The sequence below is a fragment of the Heloderma suspectum genome, chromosome 2 (assembly GCF_057233095.1).
Source record: "Heloderma suspectum isolate Gila_16-S chromosome 2, 16-S_ref, whole genome shotgun sequence".
NCBI lineage: Eukaryota > Metazoa > Chordata > Lepidosauria > Squamata > Helodermatidae > Heloderma > Heloderma suspectum.
Genome location: NC_139459.1, coordinates 361,885,511 through 361,910,787, shown reverse-complemented (window position 1 = coordinate 361,910,787; position 25,277 = coordinate 361,885,511). Strand labels below are relative to the sequence as shown.

The 25,277-nt window shown below is 46.1% G+C and overlaps 1 protein-coding gene across 1 annotated transcript in view; it reads left to right on the top strand.

Annotated features, from left to right (window-relative positions):
• Nucleotides 1-18,405, top strand: part of LOC146355658 (vomeronasal type-2 receptor 26-like) — a 37,584-nt gene extending 19,179 nt beyond the window's left edge. The window contains exons 2-7 of the mRNA XM_084829957.1: nt 5,045-5,336; nt 9,364-9,449; nt 9,852-10,197; nt 14,753-14,962; nt 16,586-16,712; nt 17,504-18,405. Of these exons, the coding sequence (XP_084686083.1) occupies nt 5,045-5,336; nt 9,364-9,449; nt 9,852-10,197; nt 14,753-14,962; nt 16,586-16,712; nt 17,504-18,405 (1,963 nt within the window). The remainder of the gene's footprint in view (nt 1-5,044; nt 5,337-9,363; nt 9,450-9,851; nt 10,198-14,752; nt 14,963-16,585; nt 16,713-17,503) is intronic.
• Nucleotides 18,406-25,277: the final 6,872 nt, after the last annotated feature.

Below are 25,277 nucleotides of genomic sequence, written 5' to 3'. Positions count from 1 at the left end.
GTAGTGTTGCAGTCATCCTAGGAACCAAACTTTGGAGAGAGCGAGGGAGTGCTGCTGATGCATCTACTGCTGCAAGGCAAGATATGTGGGGTGTGTGCATGTGTGTGTGTGTGTGTGTGTGTGAGAGAGAGAGAGAGAGAGAGAGAGAGAGAGAGAGAGAATGCAATGCAATGCAAGGCAATGCAATGCAATGCAATGCAATGCAGAGTACAGGAACATGGAGGGAAGTGTCATGGGACTCAACTGAGAGATGATATTTCAGACATTGTTCCACCCTGAATGAAGTCACTGGAAGTTGGTCTATTTGTAGCTGAGTTTGGAATAAACTATTTTCAGATTTGTATTCCAAATCTGCCTTTGTAGATTCTGGCCTTACATTGATCTGGACAGGTGATCAGGGGAGAATTTGCCATCACATGCCTTGCTAAGCAGGAGAACAGTTGATCTGCTTCTAGAACCTCTTTGGGGCAAAGAAGGTAGGCAGAGTTAAGCAATACCTGGTTTTTTGTTAGGAATTGGATAATGACTAAGAAATCCCCCACCCCCAGCAGTCGTCACCCAAGAGAGGGGTGGGCAGAAGGGAGATCTCTGGGTGATCTGCAGTAGATCAGACAGGACTTCTGACTCTCAAACGTTTAATAGAAGTAGCAATAAATGACTCCCTTTCACCCTATATTATACTGCTGAAACAAAGAAAGCTTGGGGGTAACCAGGAGTGGATTTGTGTGTGTGAGGACTCACTGGCTCTCCAGGGATTCAGACAGGAGTTTTTCCCAGCCTACGTGGAGGTGCCTTGAAACTGGGATCTTCTGCATGCAAAGAAGGAGCTCCACCACTGAGCTACAGCCCAGCCCCTCAGTAGTTCAGAATCAGGCAAAATCTTGCTTCGGTGTCACTCTGGAAGTGCAGTGATCTCCACTAAGTTAGGTTTGCTCTTAAATGTATCAGACAAATTCCTGGAGGAAAGGTCTACTGACAATTATTACCTGTCATAGCTAACTAGGGATTCCACATTTTGAGGCAGTCAACCCTTGGAGTTGGGGGGGGGGAGAAGAAAGGGGGTTGTTGCCATCATCCCTTTCTTGTAGGGCTCCCAGGAAGCATGTTGGTTCACCATGGTCGGAAACAGGATGCTGAGCTGGATGGAGCCACCTTGGTTTGCCCCTGCAGGGCTCTTCTGATGTTCCTCTTCTGATGTTCTCCTTAGATAAATATAAGGGGGAGACTGGGTCAGTCAAGGGTGACCCAGTCTCCCTTGGCCATTGTTAAGCCTGGTGTACCTCCCCTGTGGGAAGTTTCCTGCTAAACTGTTTGTTTGTTTGTTTATTTTTATACTATTCATATTGTGATTTTATTATTGTATTTTGGTTTTGCCTGACAGCCACTTTGGAAGGATTTGCATGATTAATAGTATATTTGTGGGATTTGTTGTTGTTGTTGTTCAGTCGTTCAGTCGTGTCCGACTCTTCGTGACCCCATGGACCATAGCACGCCAGGCCTTCCTGTCCTGCGCACTCTCCCGGAGTGTGCTCAGGTTCATATTCATTGCATCGGTGATGCTATCTAGCCATCTCATCCTCTGCCGTCCCCTTCTCCTTTTGCCTTCAGTCTTTCCCAGCATCAGGGTCTTTTCCAGAGAGTTTTCTCTTCGCATTAGGTGGCCAAAATATTTGAGCTTCAGCTTCAGTATCTGTCCTTCCAATGAGCACTCAGGGTTGATTTCCTTTAGGATGGACTGATTTGACCTCCTTGCAGTCCAGGGGACTCGCAAGAGTCTTCTCCAGCACCACAGTTCGAAAGCATCAATTCTTCGGCGCTCAGCCTTCCTTATAGTCCAGCTCTCACAGCCATACATTACTACTGGGAAAACCATAGCTTTGATTAGACGGACCTTTGTTGGCAAGGTGATGTCTCTGCTTCTTACTATGCTGTCTAGGTTTGCCATAGCTTTCCTCCCAAGGAGCAAGCGTCTTTTAATTTCATGGCTACAGTCACCGTCTGCGGTGATCTTGGAGACCAAGAAAGTAAAATCTGTCACTGCTTCCATTTCTTCCCCTTCTATATGCCAGGAAGTGATAGGGCCAGATGCCATGATCTTCGTTTTTTTAATGTTGAGTTTCAAACCAGCTTTTGCACTCTCCTCTTTCACCCTCAACAAGAGGCTCTTGAGATCCTCTTCACTTTCTGCCATTAGGGTGGTATCGTCTGCATATCGGAGGTTGTTGATAATTCTCCCAGCAATCTTAATTCCGACCTCTGATTCATCCAACCCGGCATTTCTCATGATGTACTCTGCATATAAGTTAAATAAGCAGGGTGACAATATGCAGCCTTGTCGTACTCCTTTCCCAATTTTGAACCACTCGGTTGTTCCATGTCCGGTTCTTACTGTTGCTTCTTGACCCTCGTACAGGTTTCTCAGGAGACAGGTAAGTTGGTCTGGTACTCCCATCACTTTAAAAATTTGCCAGAGTTTGTTGTGATCCACACAATCAAAGGCTTTAGCATAGTCAATGAAGCAGAAATAGACGTTTTTCTGGAATTCTCTTGCTTTCTCCATGATGCAGTGAATGTTGGCGATTTGATCTCTAGTTCCTCTGCCTCTTCGAAACCCAGCTTGTACTTCCGGTAGTTCTCGGTTCGCATACTGCTGAAGCCTAGCTTGTAGGATTTTGAGCATCACCTTGCTGGCATGTGAAATGAGCGCAATTGTGCAGTAGTTTGAACACTCTTTGGCATTGCCCTTCTTTGGAATTGGAATGTAAACTGACCTTTTCCAGTCTTGTGGCCACTGTTGAGTGTTCCAAATTTGTTGGCATATTGAATGCAGCACTTTAACAGCATCATCTTTTAGGATCTTAAATAGCTCAGCTGGAATACTGTCATCTCCACTAGCTTTGTTGTTAGTAATGCTTCCTAAGGCCCACTTGACTTCACTCTCGAGGATGTCCGGCTCAAGTTCAGTGACCGCACTATCATGGCTATCAAGGACATTACTATCATGGCTATCAAGGACATTAAGATCTTTCCTGTATAGTTCTTCTGTGTATTCTTTCCACCTCTTCTTAATCTCATCTGCTTCTGTGAGGGCCCTGCCTTCTTTGTCCTTTATCATGCCCGTCTTTGCACAAAACGTTCCCTTGAGGTCTCCAATTTTCTTGAAGAGATCTCTAGTCTTTCCCATTCTGTTGTTTTCCTCGATTTCCTTGCATTGTTCATTTAAGAAGGCCTTCTTGTCTCTCCTTGCTATTCTCTGGAACTCTGCATTCAGTTGGATATATCTTCCCCTTTCTCCCTTGCTTTTTGCTTCCCTTTTTTCCTCAGCTACTTGTAAAGCCTCATCAGACAGCCACTTGGCTTTCTTGCATTTCTTTTTCTTTGGGATGGATTTCGTTGCTGCCTCCTGAACAATGTTACGGACCTCCGTCCATAGTTCCTCAGGCACTCTGTCTATCAGGTCTAATCCCTGAAATCTATTCCTCACCTCCACTGTATATTCATCAGGGATATGATTTAGGTCATACCTGAATGGTTTAGTGGTTTTCCCTACGTTCTTCAATTTCAGCTGAAATTTTGCAAGAAGCAGCTCATGATCTGAGCCACAGTCAGCTCCAGGTCTTGTTTTTACTGACTGTATGGAGCTTCTCCATCTTTGGCTGCAAAGGACATAATCAATCTGATTTCGATATTGACCATCTGGTGATGTCCATGTGTAGAGTCGTCTCTTGTGCTGTTGGAAAAGAGTGTTTGCTATGATCAGCGTGTTCTCTTGGCAAAACTCTATTAGCTTTTGTCCTGCTTCATTTTGTACACCAAGGCCATGCCTGCCTGTTATCCCGGTGATTTCTTGACTTCCTACTTTAGCATTCCAGTCCCCTATGATGAAGAGGACATCTTTTTTTGGTGTTAGTTCTAGAAGGTGTTGGAGGTCTTCATAGAACCGATCAACCTCAGCTTCTGTGACATCAGTGGTTGGGGCATAGACTTGAATTACTGTGATGTTGAATGGTTTGCCTTGGATTCGTACTGAGATCATTCTATCATTTTTGAGATTGTACCCCAGTATTGCTTTTCCCACCTTTTTGTTGACTATGAGTGCTACTCCATTTCTTCTAAGGGATTCTTGCCCACAATAGTAGATATGATGCTCACCTGAATTAAATTCGCCCATTCCTGTCCATTTTAGTTCGCTGATTCCCAAGATGTCGATGTTCAATCTTGCCATCTCATGTTTGACCACCTCCAGCTTACCTTGATTCATTGATCTAACATTCCAGGTTCCTAAACAATATTGTTCTTTACAGCATCGGATTTTCTTTTCACCACCAGACACATCCACAGCTGAGTGTCCTTTCGGCTTTGGCCCAGCTGCTTCACTCTTTCTGGCGCTACTTGGAAATACCCTCTGCTCTTCCCCAGTAGTATATTGGACACCTTCCGACCTGAGGGGCTCATCTTCCGGCGTCATCTCTTTTAGCCTTGTGATACGTTCCATGGGGTTTTCTTGGCAAGAATACTGGAGTGGGTCACACACGCACATGCACACACGTGCACACAGAAACAGTATTGCCAGCTGCATTTCAGAAGAGCCCAGCTGGATCATAGATCAGAGGTCAATGTAGTTCAGCACATTTATTATCATTTCTCTATTTTAAGTATTGATATCCCCAAAATACTTAAAATAGAGAAATGATAATAAATGTGCTGAACTATATTGACCTCTGATCTATGATCCAGCTGGGCTCTTCTGAAATGCAGCTGGCAATACTGTTTCTGTGTGCACGTGTGTGCATGTGCGTGTGTGTATATGTGTGTGTGAGAGAGGCAGAGACAAAAACAGGGAGACATAGACAGACAGAGAGTCAACAAAGAACCTAGATTTCTCTGTGTGTCCTTGGTTTATAGACTGAGGGTGGCTTTGATCTGGAAGCTTCCCCCCCCACACCCCAAAGGAGGGTCAAATTAGATGGATTTCATTGCCCTTCACTTCTCAGCAGTTTTGTTGGTGATTCCACCCTCCCTCCCAATATTGTTCTCATTGCAGGTGGATATTCAAGTACTACCAGCAAATCCTGACCTTTGCCTTCACCATCAGTGAGCTCAACAAGGATCCAACTCTCCTACCCAACACCACCCTCGGCTTCCGCATCTATGATCACAAGCAGTTTGTCAGAAGGATATACGTGAGCACCCTCTCCCTGCTTTCCACTCGGGGGCGAATGGTTCCCAATTATAAATGTGACGGGCGAGATAAATTGCTCTCTGTTATTGGGGGTCTTGACTCTGAATCCTCAAGGCAGATGGCATACATCCTGGGCATCCTCAAGATCCCACAGGTAATGAATCTGGGGGCGGGGGAGATGTGTTTGGGGGTTCTGCAAGACTCTGGAACATGGAGATGGAAGGGCCAGTTTCTGGAAGCAACGCAGTGGGTGTGTGTGCAGCTGTGTCGCTGTAATTCTGGGTGGCAGGAATGAATGGCCTTCCAACTTCAGCAATAACCTTGGCGATAATCCAGAATGAGGAACGTCAGGAGGCTGTTGCACGGCCAATCCCAGCAGCAGCTCTTTTATGTAAGGAAAGGTTTTCAACTGGGGAAACAGCAAACATTGTAGCAACACCTTAAAGACTCACATACTAACAAGGTGCCAAAACTCTCTTAGTTGTTCTTGCTGCAGATGACTAACACAGTTGCTCCTTTGGGGATTGGGTGTAGCCCCCCATGATCACTACAGTATAAGATCTGTGATTTATGTTCGGTGATGCGGACCTAATACATTTTGACGTAAGTAAGGCATTTGACCCATACGAAAAAGGGAAGCACCAAAGAATGTTCAAACTATCGAACAGTGGCACTTATTTCACATGCCAGTAAGGTAAAGCTCAAGAACTTGCAAGGTCAACTCCAGCAATTCATGGAACGAGAATTGCCAGATGTGCAAGCTGGGTTTAGAAAAGGCAGAGGAACTAGAGACCAAATTGCCAATATCCGCTGGATAATGGAGAAGGCCAGGGAGTGTCAGAAAAACATCTATTTCTGTTTTATTGACTCTTCTAAAGCCTTTGACTGTGTGGATCATCACAAATTGTGGCAAGTTCGTGGTGGTATGGGGATACCAAGTCATCTTGTCTGCCTCCTGAGGAATCTGTAAACGACCAAGTAGCAACGGTAAGAACAGACCACGGAACAACGGAGTGGTTTAAGATTGGGAAAGGAGCATGGCAGGGTTGTATACTCTCGCCCTACCTATTCAACCTGTATGCAGAACACATCATGCGACGTGGTGGGCTTGATGAAGCCAAGGCTGGAGTTAAAATCGCTGGAAGAAACCTTAACAATCCCCGATATGCAGATGATACCACTCTGATGGCTGAAAGCAAGGAGGAGCTGAGGAACCTCATGACGAAGGTGGAAGAAGAAAGTGCAAAAGCTGGGTTGCAGTTCAACCTCAAAAAAAACAAGATTATGGCAACCAGCTTGATTGATCACTGGCAAATCGAGGGAGAAAACGTGGAGGCAGTGACAGACTTTGTGACTGCAGCCAGGAAATCAGAAGACATTTACTTCTTGGGAGGACAGCAATGACAAATCTTGATAAAATAGTGAAGAGCAGAGACATCACACTGTCAACAAAGGCCCACGTAGTTAAAGCAATGGTATTCCCCGTAGTAAGCTATGGCTGCGAGAGCTGGACCATAAGGAAGGCTGAGCGAAGGAAGATAGATGCTTTTGAACTGTGGTGCTGGAGGAAAATTCTGAGAGTGCCTTGGACTGCCAGAAGATCAAACCAGTCCATACTCCAGGAAATCAAGCCAGAATGCTCACTTGAGGGAAGGATATTAAAGGCAAAACTGAAGTACTTTGGCCACATCATGAGAAGACAGGACACCCTGGAGAAGATGCTGATGCTAGGGGAAATGGAAGGCAAAAGGCAGAGGGGCCGACCAAGGGCAAGATGGATGGATGATATTCTGGAGGTGACGGACTCGACCTTGGGGGAGATGTGGGTGGCGACGGCTGACAGGAAGCTCTGGCGTGGGCTGGTCCATGAAGTCACGAAGAGTCGGAAGCAACTGAACGAATAAACAACAACAAAAAAGGCTTTTGACAAAGGGACCCTCAGTGGCCTGATTAGCAAGGTAGTTAATTGTGGCCTGGGTGGTCCAACTACTAGGTGGATACACAGCTGGCTGGAAAACCATACTCAGCGTGCATTTGCCAATGGTTCCTCATCAAACTGGAGGGAGGTATCGGGGGGGCACAGAGTTTGGTCTTGGGCCTTGTACTCTTCAACCCTTTTATTAATCACTTGGAGGAAGAGGTGGAGGAATGCTGATCAAATTTGCAGATGACACAAAAATGGATGGGATAGCTAATAGACAGAGACAAAATTCAAAATGATCTTGATAGCTTAGAAAACCGGGCAGAAAATAACACCATGTAATTGAACAGAGACAAGGGTAAATTTCTTCATTTTGGAAAAAGAAATCACAAGCATGGGTATAGAAGGGGGATACCTTTACAGTAGAATGTGTGAATGGGAACTTGGAGATGTAGACTATCACAAGCTGAATATGAGTCAACAGTGTGATGTGGCTGCATAAAAGGCAAATGCAATTTCAGGTTTCATCAAAAGAAGCATATTTTCTAAACCATGGGAAGTAATAGTTCCACTCTTCTCTGCACTGGTGAGATCTCACCTTGAATACTGTGTCCAGTTCTATACATCACACTGTGTGAAGGATTCAGACAAATTGGAACGAGATCAGAGAAGGGCAACAAACATGATCAGGGAACTAGAATCTAAGTCCTGTGGGGAAAGGTTTGGGAAACTGGGTCTGTTTAGCTTTGTCACACAGAAGGCCACAACGTTTCTGTGTCATCCAAGATTGCAGGCTTGAATTACAGGAAGGCAGATTTTGGTTGAACATCAGGAAAAACGTCCCAAATGTCAGAGCAGTCAGACAATGGATCTGACTGCCTAGGGAGGTGGTGGGCTCTCCGTTGCAGAACTGGACAGCCGTCTGTCAGGGATGCTTTAAACTGGATTCCTGCACCGAGCAAGGGGTTGGACTCAATGGGTTAAATGGCCCCTTCCATCTGTATGGTCCAATCAGGTTCATCACATGGGGGCAGAAATCTGCATCAATACCGGGGCTTTCTCCATCCGGTTTCAGTGCGGGATTAGATCGGGATCCTAAACACAGTGGTTTCTATCTAGTTATATTCTGTTCCTTACCTTTTTGTTGCACAAAATGCTAGTTTCGCCCCCTGCAGGCGAGTCCAATTTGCCCCAAAGAGGAGAGTCAACTTCAGGCTGGGTCCAACTCGATTTTATTGTTTGCAAACAGTTCGACAGAGGAGCTCACGCTCAAAAGCAGAGTCGACCCTGGGCACCCCCCGCGCTGCAGTTTCATCGCTTAGCTTGTGGCTTGTTTTCCTCAAAAACCCATTACACACAGCAGGGGTGTTGTGACATTGTGAAATGTCCTCCCTGGTTCCTGCCCCTTTCCCTCCCCTCACATATTACTCGTGGTTTTGTCGTGATTGACACGTAATGCAGGTGGACAGCAACCTCCCCCAAACTGCCCACCCCCTGCCCCACAGGCACCGGCTGTCCGGCGAACTGCTAGAATGCAGGCATGGTGGCCATTCTGTGTTGTGGAGTAAGCAGCCGAAGTTGGGAGCAAAAGTTGGTGCATTGCATTTAGCCACGGTATGGTGGCAAGCCAGAATGGTGGCAAGCTGACAGGTCAGTATACCGCCACATCCACCATCCTGATGCGACTGCCATCAGCATCACGACCGCACCCCCAACAACCCCAAACGAGGCAGGGCTTTTTTGCGCGACGGGAGAAGTACGCAGGCAGGCCATGGCACTCCCATTGTGTGGGCTGAAAAAAATACTGTGTGTTTTCCCTTTGGGGATAACATGGGATAGGCGGGGGAAATGATGGGAAAATCACTGGAGGATTAGGATGTCATGTAATGGACCTGCGAACTTCCGTAAGTGGCCAATCATGAACGTGTGATAAATTGCAGGTGTAGAGATGCCGTATGGATTGTTTTGGGACACATTCCCATACAAAATAGCTCTTGTTTCAGACAAGTGTGTCAGGCTTACCTCCTCCATGGCAGCCCTCACTTTTGGGCAATCACCATAGAACTTCCGTTTACATTCAGGAATCGATTTTTAAAAACTTCCCTCAGGATAAAATGTCATGCTTCTGATGAAGTTGTCTGGAGGAGTCCATGAATGTTTATGCCAGAGAAAAGCTGTGAGTCAGTAAAGTGCCAGAAAATGTATTGTTTTTACTGCAACAGGCTAACGGGACTACCCCTCTCGAAATTCCTTCTTTCAGCTTGGTTATGGCTTCTTTGAACATACTCAGAGCGAGAAAAGGGTATTTCCTTCCTTTTACCGGATTGATCCCAGTGAAAATATTCAGTACCTGGGCTTAGTCCAGCTGCTCCTGCATTTCCACTGGAACTGGATTGGGCTGGTTTCCCGCAGTGATGAAAGGGGTGATAATTTCATCCAGACACTGACACCATTGCTCAAACAGAATGACATCTGTATGGTCTTCTCTAAAATGCTGGATCCTGCTGACAGGGTCATAATGATGGGGAAAGAATTTAAGGATATGTATATTCCTAGTTCTTGGCTGAAATCCTTAGTTATTATTCTTTTTGGGGAAGCAGAAGTTATATCATTGTTTATTTATCTCCAAAAGACCAACAGCCCATTAAGGAAGGTTTGGATCTTGACATCTCATTGGGAAATTGCTGCAACTGGGTCCCAGTTTGGCTGGCAATATCTAAAACCTTTCCATGGTGCTTTACACTTCAGACTCCACAGAAGGGATGTGCCAGAATTCAGGCCTTTTCTCCAGGCTTTAGACCCCTTACGACCTCAAGGAGACGTCTTTCTTTGTGACTGGTGGGAAAACGTATTTGTCTGTCAGTTTCCAAACTCACGTCAAACATTTCTAAGTGGAAATAGAAAGTGTACCGGAAAGGAGAAGCTAGAGGACCTGTCAGGCTCCAAGTTCGAAATGAGTATGACCAGTCGCAGCTACATCATCTACAATGCCATCTATTCCGTGGCACACACATTACATGCCATGTCCATCTTGGGATACACACGTGCCATGACGGGGGAGAACAAGAAGCTTCTGAAGGTTCAGCCATGGCAGGTAACGTCCTCCTTCAGATTTGGCAGTGTTCTAAAAAGTGCCTTGGAGTTGTTGTTTTTAAAGGTCAGACCCTGGAAGCAAAGAGTGACTCTTAGAAAAGAGCTATCTGTCCATTCTAAAGATCCTAAGAAAGATTGCCTTTGGATATTCTTCTACTGCCATGATTTCCCTTAAAAAGCAATAGGAAGTCAGGGGGTGTCTCCACCAGCTATTTACTCTGAGCTGGCTGTGTGTTGAGGTCATTAGGCATACATGACGTCATGGCCATCCAGCAGCCACCCCAGAGCTTACTGGGGAAAAAACGGATTTCCTGACACTGCTTAAAGTCCGATTTTAAGTCGGGCTCTCCATGGTACAGTTGTTGTGTGCCCCAACGCCCGCATTTACCTCGGGTCTGCTAGCCCCGCCCAGGTCAAGGGGTGTTTGCTGTCCCCTGTGTTTCCCAGTTAGAGTCTACTCAGCCGTAACTCCCATTGTGCTCAATGAGGCTTGCACACATCAGAATTTACAGAGATCCCTCAGAATTAGGAGTGCATGAAAGCCACTTACCTGGTCTCGCAGCTTTTCGCGGTGCGGGGGAGGTGCTTCGCTGCTCTCCCCCCAAAGTTCAGGCCGGGGGGGAGGCTACCCGCCTCGCCCGGCCGAACTTCAGGCTGGGGGGGAGGCTTCCCGCCTCGCCCGGCCGAAATTGGTGTTTGGTGTACAAACCATGGACTTGGTGTACAAAATGAAGTAGGACAAAAGCTAATAGAGTTTTGCCAAGAGAACACGCTGATCATAGCAAACACTCTTTTCCAACAGCACAAGAGACGACTCTACACATGGACATCACCAGATGGTCAATATCGAAATCAGATTGATTATGTCCTTTGCAGCCAAAGATGGAGAAGCTCTATACAGTCAGTCAAAACAAGACCTGGAGCTGACTGTGGCTCAGATCATGAGCTTCTTGTTGCAAAATTTCGGCTTAAATTGAAGAACGTAGGGAAAACCACTAAACCATTCATGTATGACCTCAATCATATCCCTTATGAATATACATTGGAGGTGACGAATAGATTTCAGGGATTAGACCTGATAGACAGAGTGCCTGAGGAACTATGGACGGAGGTCCATCACATTGTTCAGGAGGCAGCAACGAAATCCATCCCAAAGAAAAAGAAATGCAAGAAAGCCAAGTGGCTGTCTGATGAGGCTTTACAAGTAGCTGAGGAAAGAAGGGAAGTGAAAGCAAGGGAGAAAGGGGAAGATATATGCAACTGAATGCAGAGTTCCAAAGAATAGCAAGGAGAGACAAGAAGGCCTTCTTAAATGAACAATGCAAAGAAAGCGAGGAAAACAACAGAATGGGAAAGACTAGAGATCTCTTTAAGAAAATCGGAGATCTCAAGGGAACGTTCTGTGCAAAGACGGGCATGATAAAGGACAAAGAAAGCAGGGACCTAACAGATGCAGATGAGATTAAGAAGAGGTGGAAAGAAGACACAGAAGAACTATACAGGAAAGATCTGAATGTCCCTGATAGCCATGATAGTGTGGTCACTGAACTTGAGCTGGACATCCTCGAGAGTGAAGTCAAGTGGGCCTTAGGAAGCATTAGTAACAACAAAGCTAGTGGAGATGACAGTATTCCAGCTGAGCTATTGAAAATCCTAAAAGATGATGCTGTGAAAGTGCTGCACTCAATATGCCAACAACTTTGGAACACTCAACAATGGCAGCAAGACTGGAAAAGGTCAGTTTACATTCCAATTCCAAAGAAGGGCAATGCCAAAGAGTGTTCAAACGACCGCACAATTGCGCTCATTTCACATGCCAGCAAGGTGATGCTCAAAATCCTACAAGCTAGGCTTCAGCAGTATGCGAATCGAGAACTACCGGAAGTACAAGCTGGGTTTCGAAGAGGCAGAGGAACTAGAGATCAAATCGCCAACATTCGCTGCATCATGGAGAAAGCAAGAGAATTCCAGAAAAAAGTCCATTTCTGCTTCATTGACTACACTAAAGCCTTTGATTGTGTGGATCACAACAAACTGTGGCAAATTCTAAAAGTGATGGGAGTACCAGACCACCTTACCTGTCTCCTGAGAAACCTGTACGAGGGTCAAGAAGCAACAGTAAGAACCAGACATGGAACAACAGAGTGGTTCAAAATTGGGAAAGGAGTACGACAAGGCTGCATATTGTCACCCTGCTTATTTAACTGATATGCGGAGTACATCATGAGAAATGCCGGGTTGGATGAATCACAGGTCGGAATTAAGATTGCCGGGAGAATTATCAACAACCTCCGATATGCAGACGATACCACCCTAATGACAGAAAGCGAAGAAGATCTCAAGAGCCTCTTGTTGAGGGTGAAAGGGGAGAGTGCAAAAGCTGGTTTGAAACTCAACATTCAAAAAACGAAGATCATGGCATCTGGCCCCATCACTTCCTGGCATATAGAAGGGGAAGAAATGGAAGCAGGGACAGATTTTACTTTCTTGGGCTCCAAGATCACCGCAGACGGTGACTGTAGCCATGAAATTAAAAGACGCTTGCTCCTTGGGAGGAAAGCTATGGCAAACCTAGACAGCATAGTAAGAAGCAGAGACATCACCTTACCGACAAAGGTCCGTCTAATCAAAGCGATGGTTTTCCCAGTAGTAATGTATGGCTGTGAGAGCTGGACTATAAGGAAGGTTGAGCGCCGAAGAATAGATGCTTTCGAACTGTGGTGCTGGAGAAGACTCTTACGAGTCCCCAGGACTGCAAGGAGGTCAGATCAGTCCATCCTAAAGGAAATCAACCCTGAGTGCTCATTGGAAGGACAGATCCTGAAGCTGAAGCTGAAATATTTTGGCCACCTAATGCGAAGAGAAAACTCTCTGGAAAAGACCCTGATGCTGGGAAAGACTGAAGGCAAAAGGAGAAGGGGACGGCAGAGGATGAGATGGCTAGATAGCATCACCGATGCAATGAATATGAACTTGAGCACGCTCCGGGAGAGAGTGCAGGATAGGAAGGCCTGGCATGCTATGGTCCATGGGGTCACGAAGAGTCGGACACGACTGAACGACTGAACAACAACAACAACAATTACTTATGTATTTACAACTATGACTAATAAGGGAGGAATCAATGAAGCCCCCCAAACATGCAGTCCTTGTCTATGAAACAGTATTTGTCCCCCCACCAACTGGCAGAATCAAATTACATGCAGCTCTCTACCCCCCCCCCATGCTCCTTCGTGCAAGCTGGCTGAAAATGTCAGAGATATTGGTCTCCCTCCTGGTATGAGCCAATCTTCTCTAGCCCCGGCCCAAAGATGTGAGAGTGTCTTCTAGCAAGTGGAAGCTAGCTAAGCTCCCACCCACCCACCTGAGATAGGGGTGTACGAAACCCCGCTTACCTGGCTCAGGTTCCTCAGGTGGAGGGAGGCGATAGGTTCCTCCCCCGGAATCCTCGACGGGGGAGGGGCAATCCATTCCTCCCCCCCAGAATCCTGCCTGGCTGGTTCTGCTCCGTGGCCAAGCCACGGAGCCGCCGGCCGGGCCAACCTGCAGCGGGGTCTCGAGCCGCTGCTGGGCTGCTGCAGACGCAAATAGCATCCTGCATAGGGGACGCCATTTTCGTCCCTATGCAAGCCCATGATAGGCCACGTATATATTTACGTAGCCTATCACGGCTAAAGCAGGGACGCAAACGGCGTCCCCTACGCCATTTGCATTCCTGCTTCAGCCGTGATAGGCTACATAAATATTTATGTAGCCTATCACAGCTAAAGCAGGAACGCAAATGGCGTAGCCGCTGCCATTTGAGTCCCTGCTTTAGCTGTGATAGGCTATGTAAATATATACATAGGCTATCACGGGCCGCCTTAGGGACGCAAATGGCGGCCGCTACTACAGCTGCCATTTGCGGCTGCAGCAGCCTGGCAGTGGCCGGCGCCGCTGGTGCCGCCAGAGCCGCAGCCAGGTAGGGTCCGTTTCGCGGGGCTTTCGTGGGGTGGTGGGGAGGGGGGCTCCATTCTGCCACGGATTCTGGGGGGCCAAATTCACTGGAATTTGGCCCCCCAGGGATCCGTGGTGGAATCCTCTAACGTCCCTACCTGAGAACCAGCGGGGAAACGTCTTCAATTGGTTGTTGCCCAAAGAAGAAGCATCTTAGGATTTCGACTAAACCAGGGGTGGAAACTTTGGGAAGTCTGGGGCTGTTTTGACACTGGACCCTCAAGCAGCCTGCACCCCCTCTGTGGGTGCTGAAAAATAAAAATAAATTAATACAAGATGATTCCTGTAATCGCTATGGAGTGTAACAAGGGCAAGAAAGCCAATTTTGACCCTTCTGGTGCTCTATAGCCACTATGGACAACTTTTCCTTTTTACTGAATTTGGTGGGTTGCAGGGGCTGCATGCTGCTGACTGGTCATGTGTTGCCCAACCCTAAACAGTGGGGTGCAGATGAATACCGTCTCCTTCCTTGCTGACCATCACAGTATGTTTGAAAACACCAGACACCACTCACAGTCACAACCCGTCACCCCGTTTGCTTAGTGTCTCTTTCATTTCAGGTTCTTGCCTCCTTGAGGAACGTCCGGTTTAACAACAGCGTAGGAGATGAAGTCTCTTTTAAGGGAAATGGCAAAAGATATGATATCCTGAACTGGGTCTTCTTCCCAAATGGGTCTTTTGATCCTGTGGAAGTTGGATGGATAGACCCAGGGGCTCCCCCAGGCCAAGACTTCAGCATTCGCTCAGAAGTGATCGTGTGGGCTACAGAGGTGGGGTTGAAGCCAATGTTCTGGGGTCATGGGAGAAGTAAAGAACGTTGCAGCTCTATGCCTTGAGAACAGAAGATGTCTTTCTAGATTATTCCAGAGATCTGTGGAGTCCAGGGAAGGGCTGCTGCCCTGTGGTAAAGCACTGGTGTTGCATCGCATGCAAAAAGTTTGATCCAGCTAGGGCTGGGAATTGATATGGCACTCGCTTCCTTTGTTCCTATTTAATTGGCCTTTTATTCAAAATCACAGTCTAGCGACTTTAATGGACTGGGTAAGCTCCAATAAACTTTAGGTCAATCTAGGCAAGATGGAGCTACTACTGGCCAGGCTTCAGTGATCAGGCAGCCTTCTGGGTAGATTACTGCAACACGTCCTATGTGGGTCTCCCCTTGCAGATGGTTCAGGAACTTCAGTTAGTAAAAATATGTCAGCTGGGGTACTGTACTGACTGGAACTGGGCACTGGGAACATATTATGCCTGTCTAGTACTACCTTCACTATCTTTTTTCACAGACTCCGGCTAGTTTGTTTCTGAGCCCAATTTAAGGCATTGGTCTTAATCTGAAAAGCCCTTTATGGCTTGGGGCCACAGTATCTAAAGGAACTCATCTTCCTGCCCATGCTCTGAGATCATCATCTGAGGCCTTGCTCCAAGTGTTCTCACATACTGCGATCCATGGGTGGCTATGCATGAGTGGGGCCTTGTCTGTAGTCCCCCCCCCTTGCGGGATATCCTGTCTAGCTCCTGGCACCTACTTTGTCAACTATTTGATACCAAAATCCCTTTTTATTCTCCCAGAACTTTGGAAAGAATTTTAAACTGCTGCTTATTTAATTTTTAAGGATATAGTTCATGCTATTCTTTAAAAGCACCCTTTTTCATGTTTTAGATGCTTGGGATTTGTCTCTTCATTATATAGTATTTAAAATTATCATTTCTTCTCATAAACCTTGTAATGTGTTAGAATCGGTTTCATTGCATTGGCTTTTATTATGTGTGCTGCTGCCTGAGAGCCTTGGCAAATCATAAATTTAATCCAGTATAGAGTCATAGGATCATGGAGTTGAAAGGTGCCTACAAGGCCATCGAGTCCAACCTGCTGCTCAGTGCAGGAGGCCTGATTCCCAGGCGGTCTCCCATTCAAGTACTAACCAGGGCTGACCCTGCTTAGCTTCCGAGATCAGTACGTCTCACCATAGCAGGGAAGACTGTGACCAGGTAATAACCAAGTAATTCATTAAATAAATAAATGAAGATGAGGACTGGAATCTTGTTTTATTTTTATGGAGCCATTAGTCAGTGGCAGAGCACCTGGTGTGCATGCTTAAAATGCCGGATCTCAAGCTAGAGTTGGCAAAGACCATTATCTGAAACCCCGGAGAGCAGCTGCCAGTCAGAGAACACTGTCTTGAGCTAGAGGGACTTGTTATAATGCAGCTTCCGGTGCTCCTATATCTGTCTCAGTATTTTGTATGAGCCTCTTCTGATATGTTTGCAAATCTCCAGAAAAGGTTTGGGTCTCCAAATGGGTGATTCTCCTCACCATGAAATGGGAAATGCCGTTGAGTAACTCTGAGACCTGTTATGTGGAAAACCTCAACTATTTCTCCCTTCCTTTTCAGAAGCTGCCCTCTGCAAGATGTGTGGAGAGCTGCTTTCCAGGACACCGGAGAAACGTTCCAGAGGGAAAGCCAGTTTGCTGCTATGAATGTGTCCGTTGTCCAGAAGGGACCTTTTCTAACCAGACAGGTAGCTGAAAATTTGAGAGCTGCCATGTTGCACTGGTTACCAGCTGTTTTCCAGGGCAAATTCAAGGTGTTGGTTTTGACCTTTAAAAGCCTATATGGCTCCAGCCCAGCCTATCTCAAGGAGCACCTCCAGCAACACCAGACAGGCCACTCAACAAGATCAGCCTCAGATGCCTTCTCTCTGTCTCATCAGCCAGGACAGCTAGGCTGGTGAGGACGAGGGAGAGGGCCTTCTCTGTGGTGGGCCCCACTCTGTGGAACTCCCTCCCTAGGGAACTCTGCCATGCTCCCTCTTTAATGAGCTTCCACCACACATTAAAAATGTGGTTGTTCAGGCAGGCATTTGGGGTGGGTTAGGGTATTTTTAGAAATACGATGTTCTAATGTAGAATTTTGTTTTAAACTGTTGTCTTGTACATTGCCCAGAGTGGCTGGGTGACCAGCCAGATGGGCAATCGAGAAAATAAACAAACAAATAAATAAATAAATATTCAAGTGTGGAATCCCTGCAGAGCGGAGCCAGCCGGCCAGGATTCTGGGGGGAGGGACGGAATGCCTCCCCCCCCAGTGGAACCCGGCGGAGCCAGGTAAGGGGAGTTTTGTACATCCCTAGTATTTTGCAGCTTTCTGACTTTCAAATGAAGATTGCTGACGTTTAAACAAAAAATAACCTAAGGTGTAAAATAAGCTAGAGAATGTATATGTACATCATCTTCGAGATATGAACTGCCCCCCTAAAAAAGGACATCTGTGTCATGTTTGAGATGCTTTAATATTTGTTGCTCATTCCAGATGCAGATCACTGTGCCCCATGCCCAGAAGATCAACACCCAAACAAGAACCAAGACCAGTGTCGCCCCAAGAAGATCCACTTCCTTTTCTATCAAGAGACACTGGGGTTTGTTTTAGTTTTTCTAGCTCTTTTCCTCTCTCTGATCACATCTCTAGTCCTGGCAACCTTCATTAAACACCGTGACACACCAATTGTCAAAGCCAACAATCGAGACCTCACCTACGTCCTCCTCATCTCCCTCCTGCTTTGCTTCCTCTGCTCCTTCCTGTTCATTGGCCAACCCATGAAGGTCACCTGCCTTCTTCGACAAGCTGTGTTTGGCATCTTCTTCTCTGTTGCTGTTTCTTCCATTCTGGCAAAAACTGTCATGGTTGTTCTGGCCTTCATGGCCACCAAACCAGGAAATACGGCTAGAAAACTCTTGGGGAGACAACTGACAAACTCCATTGTCCTGATTTGTCCCCTCATCCAAGGTGTGGTCTGTGCTGTCTGGCTTGCGACCTCTCCCCCATTCCCAAACTTGGACTTCCATTCCCTATCTGGAGAGATCATAGCGGAATGTAACGAAGGCTCGGTCACCATGTTTTACACTGTCCTGGGTTACATGGGTTTCCTGGCCATTGTTAGCTTTGCAGTGGCTTTCCTAGCTAGGAAATTGCCGGACAGCTTCAATGAAGCCAAATTTATCACCTTCAGCATGCTGATGTTTTGCAGTGTCTGGATCTCCTTTGTGCCCACCTACCTGAGCACCAAAGGGAAGTCCATGGTGGCTGTGGAGGTCTTCTCCATCTTGGCCTCTGGTGCTGGTCTCCTGGGTTGCATCTTTCTCCCCAAATGCTACATTATTATACTGAGGCCCAATGTCAATACCAAGGATCAACTTCTAAGGAAAAAAAATTAATGCTTTGGACCATGACTTGCTAGTCTAATTTCCTGTCAAGTATATCTAGTTAGGAACACCAATAGAATTACTCAAAATTTAATGTGCTGACTTATTTTTTAAACAATGAGGTATGTTCCATACTGGAGCCTTTGCCCACCGCAGAGCCATTTGCTCTTTCCCAGGCAACCTGAAGTGGCTTTAAAAAGTTTGTTTGTATGGCAGTATATTCCCCATCTAAACCTTACAGTGGCTGAAGTGTTTTAAAATGGTGACCATGCACTATCAAGAATTAGTGTTTTATGTGACACATGGCACTGCAATAAAATGTTGCACTTTATGTTCATCTCCTAAGGGTTCAGGTTTCCTACCTGTCAGTCATGCCTTCTCCTGTGATAGTGTATTTTGTATGGAGATTGATTTGCCTGAAAGGAGAGCATTTTTCTCTCTCCCATGACATACCAGCTTCCTGTTTTTCTCTGCCAACTGACACAACATTCTCTGGCTATAGGGCATTCTCTGTTCTTCTCATTGGGCCTTTTTGCCTGGTAAAAGTTTTATATTTTATGATGAGGGTTCTTCTACAAACCTGAGATTTCCCCCCAAACATGCTGATACCTCTCTCATGTTTCTCAGGTGCCCCATTGTTGCTCCTCCCATATTTGCAAAATGGGAATGTAAAATGCATGAGAATGCTATGATAAAAACAACAACAGGTAACTAGGTTGAGAGAAGAAACAACAGCATAACATTTCTTTCAACATTAGGGAACTTTTATTGAATATTAGGAATGTAATAATGCAATACTATCGATGTCAACTCAGAGGTAAGTCACATTGAGCTCCATGTGACTTACTGCCAGGAAAGTGGGTATAGGATTGCAGCGGAAGTCTCATTCTGCAACTATGTGCTTAATATGTTGCAATTACTGTGACTTGTATAAGATAAATAAAATAGTGCAATAATTCTAATCTTCTTTTTCTCATTATATTGTCTCTTTATTTTAGTTGCCAGAAACAAAACTCAGGCATGAGTTCTTAGGTTCTAAGATGGCTGGAAGAATCAGTGAGGCTTGAGCTCATCCAGGTTTTCTGATTTCCACCACAGAGCTCAGTTGATCTCATTCCCATTCCCAAAACATGAGCACTTCCCTACTCCTTTTGACTGAGGAAAGTACGCATGTCAGTGTACATTTTTAAGCGCACACACAAAATGCACAGTTTTCCCCTGTAAACTCAAATGTGAAAATGTTAGGGATGTCAGAGAATTCTGCCACGAAATCTGTGGCGGAATGAAGCCCCCCGCCCCCCCCCGAAAAGGCACGCAAAACAGGACACCTTACATGCTGCCGTTCGTGCTGCTTTGTGAATGGTGGCCACGGCCGCCATTCACTTCTTCATTATAGCAATGATAGGCTACGTAAATACTTACATAGCCTATCACGGCTAATGCAGGGACACCATTTGCACCCATCTCTTTTGCCGTAACAGGCTACGTAAATATTTACATAGCCTATCATGGCCAAAATAAAAGGGAATGCAAATGGCGGCAACTGTAGCCGCCGCCATTTGCGTTCGCTGCTTTGTTTTGTTTTTTGCCGTGATAGGCTACGTAAATATTTACATAGCCTATCACGGCAAAACACAGGGACGCAAATGGCGGCGGCTACGGCAGCCGCCATTTGCGTCCCTGTGCAGGCTGCCCAGCGGCTGGATGTCCAGCTGCAGGCGGCCCCGGCCAGCGGCTCCGCGGAATCGCCACGGCGTGGAGCTGGCTGGAGAGAATTTCGGGGGGAGGGACGGAGCGCCTCCCCCCCACTGTGAATGTCACCCATTGAAAAGGTAAGTGACTTTCGTACATCCCGAGAAAATGTGTATATCTGAGGCTTTCTGATTTGTGTGTGTGTGTGCTATGCCCGATTATATTTTGGGCGTTTGGGGTTTACGGACACTGTTAATGACATTTTTATTTCTTGGCAGAATGGGATGAAATTTCCAGGGACTGTTTCCTCTTCTGTGGGGACCTACTCTGTCAGGTTTCAGATGAATACGTGCTGGGATTTTTGTGCAAGAGCAGACTTTACATTTTGAGGATATCCAAATATAGGACATGCTCTTCCCCCCATGCTCCTTGTGGACCAGTGTTCTGAAAATGACAGGCAGCATGGAGGTAGTGCTGCTTAAGAAAACAGCAAAGTTTAGAAGGAGAGGTGGAACATTTCATGTGGAAAGGGAGTCCACATCTTTCTTTCTTTTCTTTTTTTTAGGAGGGGGGGAATTAGGGATGTACGAAAGTGACTTACCTGTTCGCGGATTATGTTTATGGTGGGGGGGAGGCATTCTGTCCCTCCCCCCGGAATCCTCGCTGGGGGGGAGGCGCTCCGTTCCTCCCCCTGGAATCCTTGAATGGCCGTCTGTGCTCCGCGGCAGCTCCACGGAGCAGCCGGCCAGGCCCAGCCAGGCCAGAGCCGTCCGCAGCCAGATTTCCAGCTACGGAGGGCTCTGGGTAAAAACAAAACAAAACTGTGTACGCAAATGGCGGTGGCTACGGCCGCCGCCATTTGCATTTCTTATGTTCGGCTGTCTTAATCTATGTTAATATTTACGTAGACTATGACAGCGAAAATAAAGGGGAACGCAAATAGCGTAGCGGGCGCTATTTGCGTCCCTTTTTCATTCACCATTTTAGCCTATGTAAATCTTTACATAGGATAAAATGGCCTTTTATCTGAAGAATGGCCTTTTATCTGAAGGCCTTTGGGAGGCCTTTTAGCTGAAGAATGGGGGAGGAGAGAATCTGTAAATAAATAAATGAACAATCTCCACCCCCCACTGTCCACATAAAGGCAAGCAGGGCCTTTCCCTCGGCCTCTGGAAGTTCCCAGTTCACATGGGGGGGGGGCGGGGGGCTGGGGGCCCAACCTGAACAAGCTCAGGCCAGCTTTGCACTGCTGTAATCAGGCACCAACTCCTTCCCTTTCCAGCCATCAGTCTGGGGTAATGAACTTTGACACAAGCCCATCTTGGAATTAGGTGCTCAGATCTGCACAGGTCAAAGGGCAGAACTTGACAAATAAGTCACATTCAACTGGTCTACAGAGAAGCAAAGAGTGAGGCAGACCTGTTTTTCTCCCTCCGAAGTGCAAAGGGAGGTTCTGGGCTGTGGTTATTTCTCGAACCTGGAATTATCAAAATGACAGTAATTACTGATGAATCCCCAATGGATTTCCATCCAGAATGCGAATAGCAAAGACTTCTGGAGAAACTGTGCTTAACATAAATATGCCCTGAGCCCTCCCATGTGGGGCTGGGGTGGTGTCTGATCACTTGGTGTCTGCTTATTTCTAGCTAAGTTTCAATTCCCCTGCCGGGGCACGTAAATCCACTCTCTTTCAACTTATGTTTGTCTTTGACCTAGAAGGGAAGGTCTCTCTGTGCCGTTGATGATTTGGTGGCTGCTGCTGTTTTAGCTCCTGCCTCAGGCCACCCAGAGGATAGTGAGGGCCAAATGCTCATGTGACCAGGCTTTAACTACAGAAGGCCTTAACTACAGAGAACTGTAGCCTGTCATATTTCCACCGATAACAGCCTCTGAACCAGATGAAACTGTGGACCTAGACAGCCCTCTGAGACATAAAGACTTTGGAGGAAGTTGTCTCAAAAAGAGTTAGACCATTTGTCTGTCAAGCTCTGCATTGTCTACACCAGTAGATGGCATTTTGGGGCCCCTGGGCACATTTGGCAATTTGAGAAACTATCCTGGGCGCCACCACAACATGGGCACCCTGCAGATGAAAGCATCAGCCTGCAGCCACTCACCATCTTCATCTTCTAAGAATGACTCTGAGCCCCACATCTGGCCCAGAGGAATTTATTGAAAAAAAGATAGGAGCAAATAGAGGCCCCCACTTTATTTTGAAGGGATCCCAGATATCACGAAGACATTTTGCCATTAAAAATAAACAAAATAAAAAGTAGGACTAGGACACTTCAGTGGGAGCCCAGAAAGGTGTCCGATGGCATAGAAGGTCCCATGGGTGCCACATTTCCTGCCTATTCCTGGTTTACACAGACTGGCAGTGGCTCTCCAGTGTTTCAGACAAGAGTTTTTCCCAACCCTAGCTGGAGATGCTGCGACTCAAACCTGGGACCTTCCCCATACGAAGTGTCTTCTCTACCACTGAACAACGGCCCTTTCATGCCCACTTGTCCTATTAGCTCAGCTCCTCCGGCCTCCCCTCCAATGTGTCTGGAGGTTCATATCTGAGTAAATGTGGAAGGAAAGTGGAGGAGAGACCATTCAGGCAGACTATGTTGGCCACAGATCAAAAAGCTTGGTATACAGATGTCTAGAAAAATTAATGTACTTACGTTTCATTGGCAAAGTTTGAGTAAGGAGATCTTCTCAGAGGTATAATTCAAATTTGATCTCATCTGGCCTGAAAGGTGGCTGTGTAAGCCTTTTATGTATCTTCTGATTTTTAAGAGTGTTTCATAACAATGAAAGAATTAAGACTGTGAGCCCTAATTGATCAGACAGTAGATAATATAAGCTATGAGGTAATTTCTACACAAAAAGTATACATATGTGCTGATTTTAGAATGTGGGAGATCCTTATTAGAAGCTCACCAGACCTATGTACCTGTCAGCTAAATGGCCTATTCAATAGTGAATGAGGAAATCGGTACTTAGAATGAGATCTCTCCGTTTTAAAGTATTAGAACTAGAAGTCTGAGAACAAGAAATGTTTAAGAAGTTCTATTTCTTGTTAAGCTGTTAAGATCTAAGAAGCTTCAACAGCGTTCTGTTTAACAACAGAAATGTTTTATGTCATAATATGCACAATATATTCTCATGTGATGCTACAGTATATTTCTAATAAGAATAAAACACGGATCAAAAAGAGTTGCCTTCACTAATTCTTGTTCGTACAAAACCAAAACTGAATTCACTTAAAACAATTTTTGGTGTACACTTGGTTTAGAATATTTTTATCTGCTCTAGGGAGTAAACACGCAGCTAAAGGCTCTTGTACTGAACTATAGACAGATAGCGCAAACAAAGTAAACCCATAACAACCGAAACCCAGTTTAATGTACTGTTTTATTATTGTTTTAATCCTATTTTATTGATGATTGCAAGCTGCCTTGAGTACTATTGTTCTTGTAAGAACGGTGAGGTACAAACCGAATCAAATACATACACACACACACACATACTGATATACAGAAATACATCAAGTGTATGAATCTAACATTTTGGAGCATGCCCTGCTAGTCTAGTTTCAAATGTATCTATTTAAGGAGGCCGATAAATGTCTCGAAACTTAATGTGCTGAGTTATTTGTTCAACAATGGGGTTCTTTCCACATTGGGATCTTTGTCCACTGCGGAGGCATTTGCTCTTTCTCACGCAACTGGAAGTGGATTTAACATGATAGTCTGCAGATTCCCCATAACTGCAGAATTATTTTAAAATCCTGCCAATGCACTCTAAGGAATTAGTGTTACTTAAATATGACACGTGGCAGCTACAATGGATAGTAGCAGCATGTTTCAGGGTTCCTGCCAGGCAGCCATGCTCTCTTCTGCAATACTATGCATTGTATGGCTCTCAGCTCCCCTGTAAGGAGAGCATTCTTCTCTCCCCGGTGACATTCTCAGTTCTTCTCACTGGATTGTTTTTGTTGGTCAGGGGTTTTGTTTGCTTTTTGGGTACTTTTGCAAGCCTCAGGTTTCCACGAGCACGTTTACGTCTCCCTCTTGTTTCTCAGCAGCCCCATTCTGGCTCAAATTCTGTTGGTGCTCACCACCTTGGCTCTCTATTAGAGGGAATGACACTAGCAGCAAGAATAAATTATGCTACTTTATAGATAATGGCGGTTGCACCCATATTTCCAGAGAGGAAGGCCAGGATCTCTTCTCGATCATCCCAGAATGCAGGACGCGGAATAATGGGCTCAAGTGACAGGAAGCCAGATTCCGTCTGAACATCAGGAAAAACGTCCTGACAGAGCAATATGACAATGGAACCCATTCCCTAGGGAGATATTGGGCTCTCCCACACTGGAGGCATTCAAGATGAAGCTGGGCAGCCATCTGTCAGGGATGTTTTGACTTGGATTCCTGCATTGAGTGGGGGGTTGGGCTAGATGGTCTTACAGGCTCCTTCCAACCCTACTATTCTATGATTTTATGAACTCCCCCCACCCCTCTACTGCTGGGGCAGTGAAGGCTCTGCCTGAAGAAGAATCCAAAGGAGATGTTATGACATTATTTAGAGTTATAGCTGGAGACTTGAAGATGATTAACACCTCTATAGTAGGGATGTACGAAATGTACTTACCTTTCCGCGGATTATATTTATGGTGGGGGGGAGGCGTTCCGTCCCCCCCCCGGAATCCTCAACGGGGGGGAGGCGATCCGTTCCTCCCCCCCGGAATCCTCGATGGCCGACTGTGCTCTGCGGCAGCTCCGCAGAGCAGCCAGCCAGGCCCAGGCCAGAGCCATCTGCAGCCGGATTTCCGGCCGCGGAGGGCTCTGAGTAGAACAAAACAAAACAAAACAAACCCCCACTGCGTACACAAATGGCGGCAGCTACGGCCACCGCCATTTGCGTTCCTTATTTTTGGCCATCTTAGTCTACGAAAATATTTACGTAGACTATGATGGTGAAAATAAAGGGGAACGCAAATAGCGTAGCGGGCGCTATTTGTGTCCCTTTTTGATTCGCCATTTTAGTCTACGTAAATATTTACATAGGCCAAAACGGCAAATCAAAAAGGGACACAAATAGCGCCAGCTACGTTATTTGCGTTTCCCTTATTTTCGCCGTCTTAGTCTACGTAAATATTTACGTAGACTAAGACACCAAAAATAAGGAACACAAATGGT